This window comes from Musa acuminata, chromosome BXJ3-4 (assembly GCF_036884655.1).
Source record: "Musa acuminata AAA Group cultivar baxijiao chromosome BXJ3-4, Cavendish_Baxijiao_AAA, whole genome shotgun sequence".
Taxonomy (NCBI): Eukaryota; Viridiplantae; Streptophyta; class Magnoliopsida; order Zingiberales; family Musaceae; genus Musa; species Musa acuminata.
The window spans coordinates 645280-665237 of record NC_088352.1 but is presented as its reverse complement, the minus strand read 5'-3'; the positions used below and the strand labels follow the sequence as shown (position 1 = coordinate 665237).

The window sequence follows — 19958 nt, the reverse complement described above, 5'->3', positions numbered from 1 at the left end:
CAATTTTCCTCAATTTTTTACTGATAATAAACAAAATGACCTACAAATTCTTGAATTGTTGCATGTCCACAATTCCTCCTGATCTGAGGGCACACAAACCCGTACCGAGGGAAGACTCCCAAGAGAATCTCAGAAAGCTCACAAACAAAACAAGTAGCTAACAGCAGAACAAAAAAACTATGCTGGTTATATACATAATCATTAAAGCAGTTGCTGAAACGAGCGCCGAAAAATAAGTATCCTTTATGGTCCAAAGGGTGACAAACACTGTTTCAATGTAAGAGACTTCATTACCTACATTCTCTGTACATGCATCCTCCAAGCTCATCTCACCTCGAAGAATGTTCTTCACTGGTTCAGAAACCACACCTTCAATTCTACTACAACATCCCTCTCATCTGAAGCTTATTTTCATCTTGAGAGAGAGAGAGAGAGAGAGTGTGTGTGTGAGATATCAAAATGATATTGGCACATAGGTTGACATAAGTACTTGCACTGGCAACTTGAGCAGCTCTGATTGGAAGTCATTAAGTGCATCCTCATTCTGCTAGTAGTGCAGTTTTCAGTTCATATGTTTGGGCTCATGCCTCTTTAAGCTATCAACGGCTACCCTTCAACCTTTTTGGGGATGGGGATGAAAATAGCTTCCGCACTGAAACAATGGGATCATCCATCTGCAATATGTAAAATAAGTATGAGTATGCAATTGTCTTCAGCTTCTATACCCAGAAAACAATATGCAAAGCATTGATTAATTAACACTAAAAAAAAACAAATGTATTACGTCATCAAGCAGGGTTGATGAGGTCTCTAAACTTGCAAGAGAAGAATCCTTCTTGTGATGAACCACAGCAGAGAGAGTCAGTTTCCACCCAGGCACAGCTTCACCATCATCCGGAGCAACCCAGGGGCAGTAGGGCCTGTGTCGCCTGATTGGATCAAACTGGCTGGTTCTATTATACAGCATTCGTGTCGATTCCTTCTCTAAATCACACAAAAAAACACCATTTAAATTCATGCTTAAGAAGCATCACAAATACAAAATCAGCACCAACACAAATTGTCATAGGAGGAAGAAATGATTTAGTAGTTATCTAACAAATGATTAAATAACTTGAAACAATTTAAATAAAAATAATATTAATAATATGAAAAAAGATTCTCACCAACTGTGTCATTTGCATCTCCATTTTTGAAACATAATCCTTTGCTAGTTAGATTGTCTATATTCATCTTAACATCACAATCCTTTTCACCTTTTTCTGCATTTACACAATTAATAGATAAAACTGCATCAATATCTGAAGCAGAGGTAGTAGAGTCACCATGGTTGTTTGATATTCCACCATGATGTATTGTCTCATTGCTGGATTTACTGCAGATGTCTGCTTTTTCAGTGGCAGATTTAGTTTCTGTGTCATCAAGATTCTTAATGGTGAGGAGAGCATTTGTAGTTGTAGTTTCCCCTCCACCCTCTGCTATCTCATGGGATACCTCTCCTCTCTCAGCATCCTTTTTATCTCCATGGGTAACCTCTAATGTATTTTGAGTGTCAACTTCTTGGTTTTGAAGATTACTGTCCTGACGCAGCAAGTTAGCTTCATGCTCAATGATTTCCTTCCCACCCATGGAGGCACTGCCACCACCAGTAATGCTTGCACCATGAATATCTTTGTCCAGTTGGGATAGAGCATTAGCATCACCATCTCTAAACAAACTTTCATTTTCACTTCTTTTGCGCTTCAACAATCCTCGACTATGTGATCTAACAAGAGCCCCACCTGTATCATTTTGAAGCCAAGATGGATCACTTTCTACTTGTAAACACTCATTATTTACTTGGTTCTCGCATGAATATTCAAGTGATACACAGTTTCTGTGTGAACTGAGTTCAGTTCTTAAATGTCGGCTAACAATGGGAAAAGAAACTCGTGGTTGGAAATTTTGTCTTCTTGGTGGAGGACCACCGGCAATTGACAAATTCGAACCTAGTGATTTTTCTTTCATTGCTGAACCACCATGGCAAGTATCAGTATCTCCTTTACTAGAATCATAAGTCCCCAAGTCCAAATTAACAGCTCCAGAAGCTTCCGTTTTACAAACTAGAACTCTGGAAGTGGTTGCTTCATTTTGATTACTGGAATCTGAAACTATGGTGTAAAGTTCTAAAGGGCGTCGAACAGTTGCAAAAGCCCATAATGCCACACAAGCACCACAAAATCTGCAGTCTAAGACAACAGATGCAGGATCATAGTCATCATTAGTAACACCAGTACTTCTCGACACAATATCACCAATTCCACTCGAGTAAATGGTTAGACCATCTTTCTGTTCATGGTGTATCGGTGGTGATGATTTTGATGGAGGAGAATTTTCTCCCAACAGATCTGATCGGTCTTCACAGTCAACAACATATGGAAGTAGCCTAGGTTCCCACCCACACAGGCAAATAATTTTCCAAACCTGCAATTTTATGTGAACACATCTAAATCTCAGCATTTGAAGACCCAGAAATTTCATGTATTTGTCTAAAGCCTAACAAGCCAGTGATAAAGGATTCAGAAAGCAAAATGAAACACAGAAGAAACCAGAAAGCAATAGAAAACCTTAATACCTCTTACTCTCTAAATGCAAAGAAAAACAATGAGCTTTGAACCAAGGAATTGAACGCTTTATAACCCATGGGACTATTTTAAATGAACTTCGAAAAGTTGTCCCAAAACAAGGTTGTTAAATATAAGTTATCATGCCTATCACCGTTGGCAGAGTCACGAGGGCCTGGATGGGTACATGCCCCTGCTGACTTGGCAACAAAAAGTACATATCTTCCTTTGGATTCAATGTGCTCACCCTAAACTGCCTTGTTAGGTATTGACCCATGACCTCGAGGTTGAGAGAAACATGAATTGCCACTTAAAGGGTGAAGCAATGCATGAGACTCTTGCCAATCTGGTGTATAGGCAGGATCAACGCATGCAGCCTTATTAATATTGATCTACTAGGTTTACTTGCAATCAGTCTTGTTAACTAGTTTTTAGATGATTAATCTGAATAGGATCACAGAAGTAATGTACCTAACATAATGAACCAAAAAACTGTGACAGATGTGCATGAAATTTAGTTGCCTATGAATTAAAAGTATGTATAGGAGGCTATGCATCCATCATGAAACCACTGTTTTAGTATAATAGTTTAAAACAGGGACCTCAGCTCCAAATCATATTTTGCCTTTGCCATTTGTTTATCAAATCATATATTTTGTTTATATATATATATATATATATATAGTGCAAATGATAGGTGGTGAAGGCAAATTTCTAACCCACGATCTTGCAATGATCCAAGCAAGGTGCACAATTTCGGTCCGTACCGAGCCTTGCTCGGTATGGTACGTACCAACGGTATGTTAGGGCATACCGGTACGCCTAAAATAGCTGAAAACCCTTTGAAAATACTTGAAAGGCCCACATATCTTCCTAGTCCCTGGAAAAGAAACATATTAAGATCTAGCTTCTACACAAGCAACATTCACTACAAGCAAGATCAAATAGATATCCCAACTCACAGAGCTCATAGTATTTGTACGGGGAGAGCAAAGAGGTCTGTAGCTCTGATAGCATCTGCACCGAGTACCTAAGCGTATTCTTCAAGTCATTGGAATCCTAGCACAGGATAGGAGATAGAGGTCAGACGAGAAGCAGAACAACGTTGGGCAAATAGTGAAGGTTAGGTTTAGCAATTAGGGCATCGTAATGGGATTGGGTTCCAACCAAGGCACGGTGCATGTAGAAGGCATTGTGCTGGATGCCGACGATGCCCTCTGCCAACCACTTCTCGTCATCGTCGTCGTGCGACAGCATCTCCACACCCTATAGTCGATCGATGGGGCTCCTTCCGACGTTGCCGCAACAATCTCTCCTCAACCTCGGTCTTCTTTCTCTACCTTGGATTTGATCCCCTTTTTCTTGCAATTAATATTCTCCGCCATTGCAATTTGGGTCGAGAATTTGACGACAGGACTATGCTTGCATCGGTGTTCCCTGCATTTGCATGCTGGAAGACCAAGCTTTCGGCTTTCGCCGATACGGGGTCAAAACTTTGGTGCCGCCCAATAACAGGTGGTCCACGTGCCGAGAAGCTCTCGGATCGATACATACCGCTCGTACCGGGCGGTACACATCGAAATTAAAAACCTTAGATCTAAGAGTATTTATCGGCTAAGCTACCTAGCATATTTTTGTATACAAGTTAATCTTAGTATTCTCCTATAATTTGATGCTTACAATCAAGGTAGGCAATACCGAATGATATCACCCGGTATGTCGGTACGTACTGGTCCGACGACATACCGGTACGCAGACCGCCCGCTACCGGGCGGAAAAAAAAATAATAATAATAATAATATATATATATATATATATATACAAATATTTTAGAAAACGGCGACGTTCGACGACGTCGCCTTTTTCATATTATATAAATATATATAAACGAGGCGACGTCGCCCCACGTGGGGAAGGAAAAGGTGACGTCGCCAAGGCGATGCGACATCGCCTTTTAAATAATATATATATAAATATATAATCTTATATACATATATACATATATACATATATATATATACACAGCGAGCGGTATACCGCTCGGTATACAGTTTCGACGTTCGCTGAGTTTCGTACCGTACCGAGCGAACGTCGAAACTCTGATACGGTACGAAATTGCAGACCTTGCTTACAATTTGATTCTTCTTCTAATACTTTAGATTATTTCCTTGTGTATCAATCATCTTAATTATAGCTTCAAAAATTTTTATTTGTCTTATATATCTTCTTCATAATAAGTTTCCAATTACATTATATAAGTTCTAATAATATAAAAATCATGTATTTATCCCAATTATAGTTGTGTTTTGCCAAATTTTAATTTGTATTTATATACATGTTGAATTATTGATATTCTAATTTATGCTCTTTAACATCTATGTTATACATGTGTTTTGTTGCTCAAAGTCGGAACAATTTGAATCAAATGGTTATCTAGAAAGTCTATCATGTAATAGGCCAACATAGCTGTTTCAAGTTAATAACCACTAAAAGCCTCAGTTTCTAGAAAAAATAAGTAATTTTTTCAATGCCAAATGACAACTCTAATGCTCTAATGAGTTAAGATTTGGTTTTTCTCATCAACATCATACAGTGACTTTCTAAATCTAAAATCAAGGTTCGCCATATCGTACCGTACCAGCGTTTCGACCCGAGCTCGGTATGGTACGGTACCAGTGTATCGGGCGGTACATCAGGGTGTACCGAGCGGTACACCCTGGTGTGCCGAATAATTTTATATTTTTATACTGTAGTACTGCTACAGTGCTACAGCAGCACTACAGTAGCACTGTAGCGGTACCGGATGGTACATTTTGGTATGGCAGACCTTGTCTAAAATAATTGATGTACATAAGAGAAAACTACAAATTTGAATAGACCAGGTTGAAACTTTGCATCAGACACTAAAAAATTGATATCACACAAACTGATGAAAACCCAAAAACTGAGGAATTCCATTTGTTTCAGCCAGAGTAATAACATATCCAAGTCAATGACAATAGACTAAGCTCAAAGAGCAGATATCAACATAATTTTAGGCTTTCACAACAAATGTTTTTATACTTGAACACTTTGCTGGCAGAAGAAGCAAGTAACAACTGTGGTAAGAAAAATAATAAATAAATAGTAGATAAGCCAATGAAATAAGACTACAAATAAGTACTTAAAAGTAAATCATGTCAGTTGAACAAAATCAAGATATTTATAGTTCAGGATTATATTCTCCATCCAACAACTACTTTTATTTCGAAAAATTGAAATTCTCTCTGCTATAATTTAAACGACTTGCACACATCCTGGGTCGAATATGTACTATCTAAAACTACCACCCCCTTTGCTTGCAAAATCCAAATAACACAAGTGATATCTTTGTTTTACAAGACAGATATATTTTATCTCACAAAATAACATCTAAAAAAGAAAAAGCTGACTTGAAACAAGATAAAACAAGCTCTTTCATATAATGCAAACAAGTAATTTTGTTTCATTTTAAGGAAACAAAACTAGACAAACTTGAATAAAAAATGCAAAATAACAAAAAAGTGCAGTACACCACAGAATAAAATAATAATCTATAGCTGAACAATTTTACTCATAAGCATGCACCAACGAAAAACCTCACATAAACTGATAAAAGTCTAAACCCTTTGAATTACTGCATTTGTTTCAAAAGGCATGTGAACTCTCCCACGATGAAGTGATGAACAATCAACAAGGAATACACACACTATATCTATCTTGTTAGTAAAAATTAATGAATACACTAGTCTCACATAATGGATGCCAAAGGTATAAATCATGATTTCAAATTTACCAAAAAAAAAGCACTTGAGAAATCATAGCACCTTTTCGTCTTTCATACTTCAGTTTAAGGTTGATGGTTGGTGAAACAGTAAGATGGCTCCCTGGCCTTCCATCACTACTGGACATTAGGCCATCAAATCATGGAAAAAGCCTCCTAGATGTTGGTAAGGCTTCTGATGTTCGAACATTCCCAGCTTCTTGAGTGGAGTGAGCCTCATCCATTTGGCCACTAATATTTACTTTATAGAAAATCAAGATAGTGTTCAAAAAACCCAAGTACTATTAATCAGGCTAGCTAGCCTATGTTTTGCTAATATGATTCCAAAAAATGGTTTGTGATTAGCATATCCCAAGTCTATTTGAAGTTAGGTCAGCTGAACAATCAGAATTGACCAATCCTACAGTGAATTATATATCCTACCAATATGGGCCAACTTTTTACAAAACCCCACTGATCCATGGAAGTGTTCAACTAATTAAGTTGATTCAATTTCTAGCCGATTTCTGTTCAATATTCAGAGTCCACCTATTTGGGTCAAGTTTTGATTGTCTATAGGGAGTGAGAGAGAAAAACCAATTGCACAATACAATTCAGCAAATTCAACCAATATGGACCACTGTTAGTCTTAAATCCAATTATGATCCTTTGAGAATTACAAAATTAATATTTATGGCAAAATACATTTCTATGAAACTAAGTAACCAAATATGGCTAATTTCACATTCATTTTAATATCTTTAACAATAAAATTTCCCTTCAAGCGTGCAAAATTTGTCTATTCCATCTTCTTAAACATTCCATCTAAAAAGGCAACACATCTTAATATTAGTACACCACTAGATGAGGTAGGTTCCAAACAAACTTTTGTTATTTGAGGTATAAATTGGTTTTCAAACAAAATAATCCATATGTTCTCATTAGAGATCTTATAGCAATGTCCAAAATCAAAATAATTTAAGATGTTATCATAGCAAGCATAAGATTTAGCTAAGCGAAGTTAGTAAAAGAAAATAAAAGCTTCAAAGTTCTAGAACTGCAACTATCAGACATGTAGCATATAAAAAGAACAATTGCAGAATAAGATGCTCTTAGTTTGAGCCGTAAAGGAAACTGTACAAGGAAGCAAACCTGGTCAAATAAATCAGCTGTAACAGTTCCATAGCCACCATCCATGTCCTTGCATATTGAACTATCAACAATCTTAATACCCTTGCTCAAGTTAATTGGGTAATCAGATGACTCTGAGAGGAAGTTTTCTAACTGAGGACTTTTCGTTTTCATGTAATTAATGGCTGAGGATGAAATCACAGGGAGGGCAGAGAGCTTCAGGAGTGCAAGAGAACGTTCACGATAGCTCTCCAATAAAGCATGAGGAGGTGAAGGAGGGAACAGAGTTAATGCCTCATCACATGCATTGTCGATCCAGGGACACAAAAGCTTATGCCCATTATCAAGTTTCAAGCTGAATACAGCAGCAGCCTTCTCAACTAGATTAACAAGTAGTTGAAACACCATCAGAAAATTTGGGAGTGAAAAAGAACACTATAGAAATCAATATTTTGATGACTATATATAATATTTATACCTGCTAGACATGATATTTCAACAATAATGAGAGTTCCACAAGACATACCATACATGTCTAATAACCAAAATAAAGAACAACATGGACATAAACTGTAAATCTAGAATTGCGAGTCAAAAGATTCACCTCAGTGATCTTTTAATTTGTTAAGGGAAAGATTAAAGCATGAAGATTTTGAAACTGACTCAATTATTATTACAGTCCAGGATGCATAGTTTCAAATATCAGTTGAACTAGTATGTACCAGTCAATATTTTCTTATCTGACCAAAACCTTATTATACTATCGTGCTCCTCAGTATTCATATTTTTTCATTAAAAATTTTTTTCTTCAATAATATCAAGCAGTAAAGTTCAGGACACCATCATATATACTGATATCACACTGGTCAACCAAGGACCAACATTAGTACTGAGCCGAGATTTAAAACCCATGCCAAGATGCATTACTGCAATTGTAAACCATGGAATGATAATAGAAAGCATACAAACCTTGTTGCAATGGCCATGAAGAAGGAGTTGCAAAGAGGAGTCGTGCTCCACATGCCTCACATGCTATGACATCCATTTCCACATTTATCCAACCTCTCCTTGCACAATTTACAGGACTAATTGCCTGGAGAAGAGAAAAAGTTTCAATAAAGATTCAACTAATAAAGGTAATAAAAGAGAATGTAGAAAACAAATTACATGTAAATAAAAGATGAGAAATATCTTGTGAAAGCTGCTAAACCTACAAGCTTCCAGACTTTTCAAATCAAAGAAATGTGCACAAGTCCAATATGATTTAGCCACCATGTATATCTGGTTGCTTCAAAAATTAAAACTGAATTTTGAAAGCACAGGCAATACATGAAAGAAACTGCTTCTAACAACTATAATGCACACCTCCTTTTTCTTTTGGTAAGTAATTTATTTTTCTTTTATTTTCTTAATGCTATTAGAATCAATAAAAAGAGATATAGAATATATGTCTCATTGCTTGTATTAAATGTAACGACCCATTAACAATTCCACCAAAACTCCAGTAGTACAACTTCGAAGATACTACAGTATATACCAAGGATTTTAATTTCAAATAATACCGTCCGTACCAGACGATACGTATAAGTCCGTCAATATACCTTTCTTTCCTACAAATTTTAAGTCCAATTCAAAAAATTGAGAGAAGTTCTTATTTGATTTTCATAGACTGTTAAGACTGAAGAATAGTGGTTTTCATAATTCAGGCCTAATCAGAGCTTGTTAAGGATGATTAGTGTCTTTCTCATCTGTGTAATCTAGAATTTCTATTCCTTTATGCCTTATATCTACTCTATTCTCATTTAAATATAATAAAAAACCATTAAACTAGGATTGAGAACACTAAAAATTATTTGTTTTAATTTTCAATCATTTTCAATCTTTTCAAAAATTGATATGTATCAACGTACCAACACAGTGTACCGACATACATATGTCAAGACCGATTGGTTTGTACCAATTTGCACAATGATCGATAGCACCAGTTGACACGATATGACAGCCCATGCCTAACACATTAACTTGATGAGCCTAAATCACTAAACCAAAATACTTAAACCCAAGTGTTATGATAATGGACCCACTCCAATCGCATAAATCAACTCGAATTTCCTCTCACTTCTGATGTGGGACTAAAGTAGGGTGTCATGTTAGTAAACTTCCCAAAAAGATTTCCACATCTAACCCTTGTTTCTACAGTGCTAGACATCTGTTCATATACATCCACTTTTTGACATCATATTATTTAGTTGAGGCATTTAAGCCCCTGATTTTCCAACAGCACAAGGTCATTACTTGTTTGAAATTTCAGACTCAATTAAGAATCATCAATAGTGTCAGAATCAAAATGCACAATCCATCCAAATAAAAGAAGTCAAATGAGAATTTTTCAATAAAAAAGGAAGATGCCAATTCTATTTCTTAAATGTCAAACCTAAAACTTTAGATTCCTAAACAGGAAAATCATTGTTCCTTGTCCATTGTTTTTTTTTATTTTTCAACTCAAATTATAGACATCTTTTTTCTTACAATAATTCCATAACTACACGAAATGATTTCCTAGTTTTTCAAGAAGAAAAATCCACTTCCTAGCCATATAAAATGATTTTTTTCCTTATACAAGGAATCATCAAGAAACTAAAATAGCATATCTGTCTCTAAAATTCGAAATTTAATATGCAGAAATCCAAAAGTAGCGAAGAGAAAATTAAGCCCCAAACTTCCACTTATCCATTACTTATGTAATTGTAAATGTGCTCAAATAAAACATCATTAGCAGCAAATATGACCAGTGTAATGTATAAAACTAAAAAGAAATAGTTTTCATCGGGAAGAGAATAAAAAAAACAGAAAATCCAAACCTTGGGCTTTCCGAACCAAGTCATGGCCTTGAACGTAGCCAATCTCCTCATGAGATCCCCTCGATCCCACGGCCGGCATGGCGGAGCCGGCCCGAGGGGCCCCATCGACGCTGCCGCCACGGCCGGAACCCTCATTCCCTTCTCGAAGCTCCCTGTCCAACCCGATTCCGCTCTCTTGCCACTGGCTCCCACCGCCACCACACCACAAGCAAAACCCCGATCAGGATCGACTCACTAGTATTTCAATAAACATAAGGAAAAAAAAATTGTAAGATCTTTTCTAGGGTTTCGGGTGGAAGAGACCTGGGGAGAGAGGGTTTGGGTTTGGGCGCACGGTAGAGCTTGTCCATGACATTTTGAAGCCGCTTCTCGGGATCGCCCGCCGTCATCGATGCTCGCTCGGAAGAGACCAGAAAGAGAACGACCGAAGGATCCCCTCTTTGACGCTCTTCTATCTTCTTCCTCTTCCTTCCAGGCGACGCCGTGGGCACAGAGGTCGCCAGGGTTCGGGTCCGATAGCGGATATAAATATGATGATTTGGCCCGGATCGACTCATCCGTAAACCCGACCTGATTCCGACTCTAAACATGATTAGCACGTATAACAAACTCATTTGTGAGGGATGTGAAAATTAAAACTTAGGACAATATATATGTATATATATTTTTATTTATATGTATATATATATATATATATATATATATATATATATATATATATATATATATACATTTCTTGTATTCGTTGAGTTTGACACATGACTCCATAATCCTCCTATGATCGAGTGATGTATGCAGCCATTTCGACAATTAACCATGATATTAGATTCAATAATCACATATACACTATGAAAAAAAGCCCCAAGATATTTATTGATCATTGAACTTTATTTAATATAAGTTACATTTTTTATATTCGGTACTTGACTAAATCATTTGAATTCAAATTAACTTAAGAATCATACAAGTCTTGTTAGGTATGTCATGGTATAGTTTTTGTAAGTCTTGTTAGGTATGTCCTCATAAAAGGACATTAATTGATTTTAAATCTACACCTAAAATTTAAGTTATTTAATAATAAGTTATTTATAGGATCTTGATTTGAATCCTCCAACTTCTTAACACGTCAGCCTAACATGAACCCAAATATAAATATCGAGTAATTCCGAACCTAACCCACACGTCATACAACTAGATTGTATTGTAACGAGAGGTAAGCTAGTCATTCCGGCTAGCTTTTTTTATTTTATTATTTGGAAACGGTGGTAGTTTGCCTTCATGACTCCTTTTTCACAAAAATATTTTTAGATTGTTAAAGAAATTCCATGTATATGAGTTATATTTTTTTATCGGGCATAAGCTAATTGGCTTATTAATTTTATTTGATCTAAATCATTGATCAAAATATTTAAGCTAAAGTTAATAATAGTACACTCATCAAACCTTTATAAATCAATCTTAATCTTGTCCACTTTCCATATGAGACTAATCAAAGGTATTACACTCACTCCTACTCAAAGGTTGGGTAGTCCGTTCCCTCATCATGCAATGTCATGATGGTTTAACTGGTCTATCAATTTTATTTGGTCCAAACCATTGACCAAAATGTTTAAACTGAAATTAATAATAATACATTCATCAAATTCTTATAAGTCAATCTTAATCTTATTCATTTTCGATGTGAAACTAATCATGGTGTTATAATCTTTTATCCATTTCCAATACTTAAATGTGCAGAATAGTTTTACTTTGGTGCATTTTCTATTGCTTTAGGAAAGGACCCTTCGTCCAATGTCACAATGATGATGCATCATTTTGTTCATCTGCGTAGCAGAGGTTGATGGAGCTGACTTGGCTCTTGTCTTTCCACTAAGCATCGGATCTACGCGTGTAACAAGTTCAAGCTTAAAGAGTTCGAGTGATATGACTAAATTCAGTGGGCAATCACTCATGTAATCAATCCTTCTAGCACAAGATGATGAGAAGGGCATCTCCAAGAACGAACGCATTTGCATCTAATCTCTTTGAATTTGATTCATTTTCTTTTTGTCTTGTTGCTGTGGAGTTTGTTTCTAAGAAAGCAAGATTAGAATGAAGAATCAAATCAATATCACATGAAATTAAGAATTATTTTCGACACTAACAAAGAAAAACATGGCGATGAGATTGTGAGTATGAAACTACTGAATGTGCAGTAGGCGAAGGGATTGGCGAGAGAATGCCAATTCATTATTATGCTCCACTGGGTCGGGAGACGTCTGATTCATCGATGGTACAATAAATGGTATGAGGTGGGCCGATTAATGACTCCTATTTGTAAATGCTCACAAAATAGGTATTTGACGACATTGTTTTGTATGAATTTTATTTCACAAGATATCCCGTTGTTCATGCATGCTCATGTTAACGTCTCCATCGTTCTTACACCATTCTGACACACTGCTGCCGTGGATGCAACAAACAAGTCAAGTCACTGCAGTACAAGATCTCGTTTGGCCATTAATGGCGAAAGCTCCTTCCTAAGGTTGTCGTGATAATAATGACGATGATAGGAGTTTCATGATGCCAAGATTGAAAAGGGTTCCCATCACAAGCCTCTTTATTCTTTAGCTTTGAACCACAGCAGCCGACGAGGTGAGCCTCATGGACTTCCTCCTCCCCCCACACCCCCCGAGGCTCGGCGATCGATGCGGCAATCGGACCAAAATTTCCATGTCCCAGCTGTCACCAACACTCTCTGCAATCTCTCTCTCTCTCTCCTCGGGATGACAACCCTGAACGAGAGCTCAAATTCCCAAAGCAACAGAGATCGTGTCCCCTTGCCTTTAGCTTTTCCGCTTTCCTTGACCGGGTCTAGGGGCTCCCTCCTAAGGATTTAAGCAACCAGGACTCTGGTCCCAGATGCAGTGTTTCTTTGGTGCTTGCTGTCTTCTCTTCCCTTGGGAAATGGGTTTGCGGTGCACACAAGTTGCATAGTTCTACTTGTGTGGCAGAACTACATTCCATTGCTTCGGATCCAGAGAGCTTGGAGTAGTCCCTGTATCCGGAGGTCTTTCCATTCTTAATCATCAAGGTTTCATTCCCTTTAATTTGCATCACAATCTTTCCATTGTCCTTATAGATCTTATTTCTTAATCTTCTGTCAGTTGTGCGTCTAAATATGGCAGTTCCTGGATCTGCTCCGGCACCAGAATCAAATTTAGTAGTAGTTCTTGGTTTTCTCTCCCCACCAAGAGCCAATTGAGACCTTCTTAAGCCTGAAAGCTGAATTTTTTAAAGGCAAAGTCTGGGAGCAAGCCAGAAAGTAAAGGATCGAAGATGGAGAGGATCTCTCGAGACAAATTAAAGTGAAAAGCCACCTTGTAAGATCTCTCTTCTGGGATTTACCAAAAGCTAAACATTGTTCCTTGAGATCACTCAAAGCTTCCTGTTGCCAGATTCATCAATTATGAGAGACCCACAGACTCATTTAGATAGTTCCAATTCCCAAGCAACAACGCTTATGTTTCCCGATCGATCCTCCTAAGGGTATTAATATTATACTGAGAGTAGTCACGCGATGGCCAAGCATGCTTTAATCTAAAGAAAAAGATAAGAGCAAAGCAGAATGTTTTCCTGACTCGTCCTGTAGGAGAGCTATGGACCCTAAACAATATGCACGCACATCACTTCAAGTTCCATCACGGCATCATCCACTGGGAAGAGTGGTACCTCCTCTCGGTCACCCACTGTCACTTCCACACCCGTTATGTGAGGCTGGGCTACTAGAAAAGACAACTCGCATGGCACCTCCCGGTTTTTGCGTGTTCCACTGCGTCATCGTTCCGTACTCGGCCATTGCAAGCAATGCTCGAGTTATAACAACAGGCATGATCACTACAGTGATAGGAAAACATCATAGTCACAGGGGTTAATGGAATTACATTGTGAATGACCATAATAATAATAATAATGAAGAGTTTCTATTACGTCGAACCTCTTCTCCAAGAACGTGAAATTACAAAGCCTATACATGCGTACGATAAAAATACGTAACCGATATGCTCTGAAGCATTGCCAGCAGAAGAAGAGAAGGAAAATAAGCAGACCAGGATGAGAGCAACCACAAAGGACTTAATTATTACTAGTAGGAGACGAAGGTGAGAAGGAGATCGAGGAAGACAATGAATGAAGTGACAAGAAGATCCTCCCGAGAAAGAAATAGCTTGTTTAGACTCTGAGCAGGTATATGCTGAGCTCGCGGCCGGCGCTGTTATCGGGATTCATCATGTAGAAGGCCTCGGAGTCCTTGGAACCTACCACCCGCTCGAACCTTGCCCTCATGTACATCATCTCCCCGTAGGCTCCGCCGTCGCCAGGGAGCACGCCGGCGCCCGTCGACACCGGCTCAACCGCCCGCAAGACCCTCCATTCCGCCGGGCCGCACTCTCGGCGCACCGCGTAGCCGCACTTCTTGCCGTTGAAGTACGCACGCCACAGTGGCTCCTCCAGCAGCTTCTTTCCGCCGCCGGCCCGCCGCTCGCACTCCAGCGCGATCCGCACCAGCCCGGAGGCCATCTCCCTGACCAGCGTGCTCGTGGGCGTGGTGAGCTCGATCAGCACCGCCGGGCAAGCGCGCGGATCGACTTGGAATGCGAAGTAGACGTGGCCGCGGCGGTGCCCGAATAGCGTGCCCGTCACGCGGGGTCCGATGCCCACCGGTCGATGTCTGCCGGCGATTGCCGCTGCCAGCACCGACCGCAACCTAGAGACTGCCGCCGCTGCCGCGGACGGTGACGGCCCCTTCTTCCTCGCGGGAGGCGGAGCTACCTCTACCTTCATGGGCGCATTATCATCGCAAGACGAGGCGATGGTGGAGAAAGTAAACGTCTCCTCCTCCGCCTTCCCTCCTTCTTGCCTTTTGTCGTCACCACCCTTGCCAGCTATCCACTGGAAGTGCCTCTTAGAGAAGGAGAAGGACTCGCTGGGGCTTCTGGCCATGATGGTCCGCATCTGTGGGAGAGGGAAGCAGAGTGCGAGAGAGGGCGGACGGGTGAAGACAAAAGGGACTGGAGTAACAGGAAGACCTCCGATGGTAATTATGGAAGAGAGTAGAGATTCACTTGTTGTTGTTGTGGCTGCTTTCGAGCGATGGGCGCATTTATTCCATGTTTATAGTCCTTGTGTCAGCCGCTGCCTCCATATTTTTAATACCTGAGGGATGACTGGAGCACACTGGGAATGGCCGAGGATAAAGCCCAGCAAACTGTTTTGTTCCGGAGAAAAACAGAGAAGGAAAATACAGAATACGATGAACAAAAATAGAGAGAGAGAGAGAGATGGACAAGGAAAAGAAAGGTGAGTGAAAGGGAGATGAGACCGTTGGTGCGGAAGCCTTGGGATGGGGGGAGAGGCGTGGTGTGGGGACAGGCAGACGAGAAGAACTTAACAGGAGAAGCTTTGACCGGGTGAAGGGTGCATGGGAAAGAGTTGAGGTTGCAGGGAAGGGAAGGACACAACAGGGACGTAGACCACCAGGGTCGGGGAGACAAAGCACCGCCGGTACCACTGACCCCCTTCCGTTTGTTTGACACGGTAGTGGCAGTCTGATGTTAACGCATGAGGAACATATCTGATGTCTAATGCACATATCTTTTCACAGCTAAGATTTCGGATTGAAAGATTATTTTATACTAATATCTCGTAATCATACATCGTCAATCAATCATGATCTCTAATGATAAATCAATATCGAGCCATCATCCTGCAAAGAGTAGAGCTATCCGCAATGATTTCGAACAATTCAAGAGATGGTTTCTAGTCTTTAAATTGTAGAGTATTACTCAACAATTCTTGGACTTCTAATTGATCTTTAAATTAAACTAAATAACATAACATTTTCATAAAACATGGAGCTATGTATTTGTAGAAAAGACTGACAGTCAAATTAAGGGCGTTGATGATTAGAGGATGGCATGACTTTTTCTTGCTATTACTTATGAGGGTAATAATGACGATATGACGCGTCACGACGTCAGCCACGCCTGGACGACACTATGCTCGAGGAAGAGGGCAATAATATCGACTCGACATGCTTCGACGTCACCCGTTCTCAGATAACGACTTCATTGTTGCCTGACCCCGCACGCTTGGCCGAGACAGAGGAGGACGACGACCGAGGCTCGCCCATACCCTACGGCGGTTCGGTTCTCCACACAACGCCAACGACGACGTCAGACACCATCAGAGGTACGGTCCTGCTCCTACAGGCGGGCACATCAGGTAACACTAAACTTACCTATAAATACCCCAGAGTTCTAAATGAATAGGGGCATATCTTCATACAAAAATCCCCTTCACATCCACTGACTTGATCGTCGGAGGGGTCGGGTCGAGCTTCCGACCCGACCTGTGTGCAGGTGCGAGAACGGGGTCACCTCTTCCCGGTGCCGGGGCAAAAGCTTTCCCCCCGACGCGACATCCCGACCGGACCACCGTGATCGGCCACTGAGAGATCTCGAGGGATGTCGCGTGAGATCTCCGTCATTCGGACCCCCGACCAAGTCGCGTCGACTCCGAGACCACGACATAAAGTTGTTTATACCAACAAATACCAAAATATGTCTCACAGGACAAGGTGATACATTTGCAGACCCAAAAAAACAAAAATGGTGGAACCAGCGGTGGAGCCGAGGAGGGTCAGTGTCTGACCAAACAGTGACACAAGCATGATGAGAAAGTGAAAGGCAAGTGACGCTCGAGGCACCCGCGAAGCAGGTGGTAATTGTTCCCGAGTCGAACGATTACGGCACGGAAAAGCCATGCAGGCCTCATATTATCCGGTCAAAGGACGTCGTCGGCATTGCAAATACTAATATATTATTGGCAAATCGGTGATATTTAGTTGACACAATACTAACTAAAATTCCCAGTTGGTCTGAGATTAGATGGCAACTAAATATACAGATCCTCCAACTTGCAAGAGCCTCAGCATCAGAAGAACTTATGCTGGGATGTTGGTCGATTTATGTATGATTGATTGCTCGACGATACAGTTTGTAGGACTCAGAGGCAATCCATTCTTCTCACTAGCTGATACTCGTGAATTTAATTCGCCTGCACCCGAAGTTGGAAACCATTATTATGCCAATCTATCGCACGCCTCTCTTATCTCACTCATAATGGTACATTGGCTACACGGATTGAGTTGATTACTTTTACCAATTGGGCACAGATCAATCTAACTCCATCTACAAGCACCCTATTACTTGTAATTATTCCTGTCCGACATGTTACAGTTATTCAAGCTAGTTGTGCTATTTAATTATGAATCTAATTGATAAAAATTTATGATAGAGATTAATATGAAAAGTAATTTTAAATTTTTTACATATTTTAATCTTCGATCAATTTAGGACTTAGGATCAATCAATATATGATTTGATTATATGATTAAGAAAAATCTCTCCTAAAAAATCTGTATAAATACACAATGAATGAATGATATTATCCATTTCATAATTTTATTTTTTACTTCTTCATCGTATCATAGCTTTCTTATTTTAAGCAAAACTCCTCTTCACTATCTTGATAAATTTTTTGTGACAGTTATTCCTTTTTCTAGTCTATTTTATTGTTGCTTTATAACTTTGATTTCTGTTTTTGTTTTTGGATTTTGACGTTACATCAAAGGTGAAGACGTGCAACTTCTCCCTATCAATCTCTTAACGCGATATGCTCTGTAGCAAATCTACTCTACTTTGCTGATCTTATCAACCTCATATTGTGATCGATGCACTTCTCCAAGGATCCTCCATCGCTATTCAGTTCTACTTGGTGTGCATTCCCTCTGCCCGTATCGATACCTACTACCCAACATCTTCATTGGTGTTTTTGTCCCCTTCTCGTTAATCGTCAAACTCACTAGCATCTCGGATCCATGATCGACCTCTCGATAATAGTCTATTACTTTCCATCTTTCTATTGATCGTGTCATCAACACTTATGATCGAGAGAAGGACTCAGGAGAGGAGGAAATATATTGTTTTCATTAACACATCTTAGATCAGATCCTCCCCTTTGCATTTTTCATTTCTGATCTCATCCGAGAGATTAGATCTCTACCATTTATGTATCCAAACTAAATCATAAATTAATTCTGGAATTTTTTTATTGCATTACAACATCTTCTTAGCATGTCTTCATTCTCTACATCTAATGCTTCAATTATTATTTCCTAAAGTTCATCTCAACCTATAGGACTTATATCTATCGGTACAATAACTCTAATTCTTTTCAAGCTCTCTAAATATAGTAATTTTGTATCTAGTACAATTCACTAATCTCTTATTTGAATATGATACTCTTTTAATTGTCCACCAAACAAGATCTAAATATCAAGAGAATCTATTCCCATGATAAATCTCGATCATAAGTTATGGTCACGATAAGATCATCTTATTCTACAAGTCAATTATTTAGCATCGCTATGGAGTCTTTTATTTATATATAATTATATACATAAATATAAAATAATCTTATAAATAAAATTTTACCTTATAAAAAAACATAAATCATGTAGTTTTTTCACCAAGTCATATTTATAATATTATGATCATGGATAATATCATAAGATATTTTAAATTTTTGAAAAACTACAGTAGCATTCTGCTCATGCTATAGCATCAGAGCATTTGCAATATAACATCTAAGTCAAAAAAATTATCAAATATCTATTTATATTTAAAATATGCATTTAACTTTTAATGTACATTTCAAATATATTACAAAATGCACCTGACCAATAAATTCAAAAAATGGCTAAAACATTCAATCGATTAGTCAAGTGAAATTATGTTTCAAATGGTAAGAGAACTGATCAAAAGCTAAGCAAAGTAGATGGAGTAAAGGAAAGGGAAAATTTGAGTTTTCCCTTCTCGAATGCAACATATTCTTGCGACTGATTTTTGCTGCATCTCATGATGAGATAAAATAACAATTAGATTCCTTGAGTTCCAACATAAATTTCGAGAAGACTTTCATTGTACTCGGATGAAAGATTAAGATTGGGAAACGAAATTGAGGCTTCATTCAAATAATTCGGTATATAATAATGTCCTTCCAAGTTAGTTTTGGCATATTTTTGATAAGATTACTGATTTTATTTTTAATTTTTAATTTTTAATTTTTGATTTGATTTGATTTTTTCGTTTTTTTAACTCCATAAATAAGAATTGAACTCATTGGATCTTTCTTTGGTCATGGATCAATTTAGCTAAATCAGAATCGTACTTTTTTCCTAATCTCGAGGCAATTACGGATCAATATTCAAAATTAAAATTAACAAATGCGAATGAATTTGACATGCGGGCGAGTTGGTTGCTCGATCAGCAGCATCAACTTAAATTTGACGTAGATCGAGGCTAACACGTAAGGATAGCGATGTAGGCAACTTTAGAATAGAATATAAGGGTTTCGACGTGTGATGACATTTACAGTTTGAAAGGGCTTTAATCAATCCAATGAAAATGATTGTCCGGTATAGAAGTGGGCGGAAGATCTCGACACATCACATGCAAGATGTGCTTCACGGGTTATTTAAAT

At 38.7% G+C, this 19958-nt stretch overlaps 2 protein-coding genes across 2 annotated transcripts; both read right to left on the bottom strand.

The window, feature by feature from the left end:
• Positions 1 to 170: 170 nt before the first annotated feature.
• On the bottom strand, positions 171 to 10862 carry LOC135634572 (uncharacterized). The gene is made up of 7 exons (XM_065144949.1): positions 10680 to 10862; positions 10377 to 10557; positions 8485 to 8608; positions 7537 to 7895; positions 1167 to 2463; positions 785 to 984; positions 171 to 674 (listed from the first exon to the last, which is right to left on the bottom strand). Exons 1-7 carry the CDS (start codon positions 10763 to 10765, stop codon positions 600 to 602), a joined length of 2322 nt encoding a protein of 773 aa, XP_065001021.1. The 5' UTR covers positions 10766 to 10862; the 3' UTR covers positions 171 to 599.
• Positions 10863 to 14290: 3428 nt separating this feature from the next.
• Positions 14291 to 15646, bottom strand: LOC103980414 (protein MIZU-KUSSEI 1-like). Its single transcript, XM_009396816.3, has one exon. The coding sequence runs from the start codon at positions 15366 to 15368 to the stop codon at positions 14586 to 14588; it is 783 nt and encodes a 260-aa protein (XP_009395091.2). The 5' UTR covers positions 15369 to 15646; the 3' UTR covers positions 14291 to 14585.
• Between the last annotated feature and the right edge of the window lie 4312 nt (positions 15647 to 19958).

Bases quoted from the DNA above. Each gene is read 5' to 3' on its own strand.
- LOC135634572 (XM_065144949.1), bottom strand. From the start codon at position 10,765: ATGACGGCGGGCGATCCCGAGAAGCGGCTTCAAAATGTCATGGACAAG. The intron at 7,896-8,484 runs GTTTGTATGCTT...TTGTTAATCTAG, and splicing joins TTCATGGCCATTGCAACAAG to TTGAGAAGGCTGCTGCTGTA. The intron at 2,464-7,536 runs GTTTGCTTCCTT...ATAAAATTGCAG, and splicing joins CAGCTGATTTATTTGACCAG to GTTTGGAAAATTATTTGCCT.
- LOC103980414 (XM_009396816.3), bottom strand. From the start codon at position 15,368: ATGCGGACCATCATGGCCAGAAGCCCCAGCGAGTCCTTCTCCTTCTCT.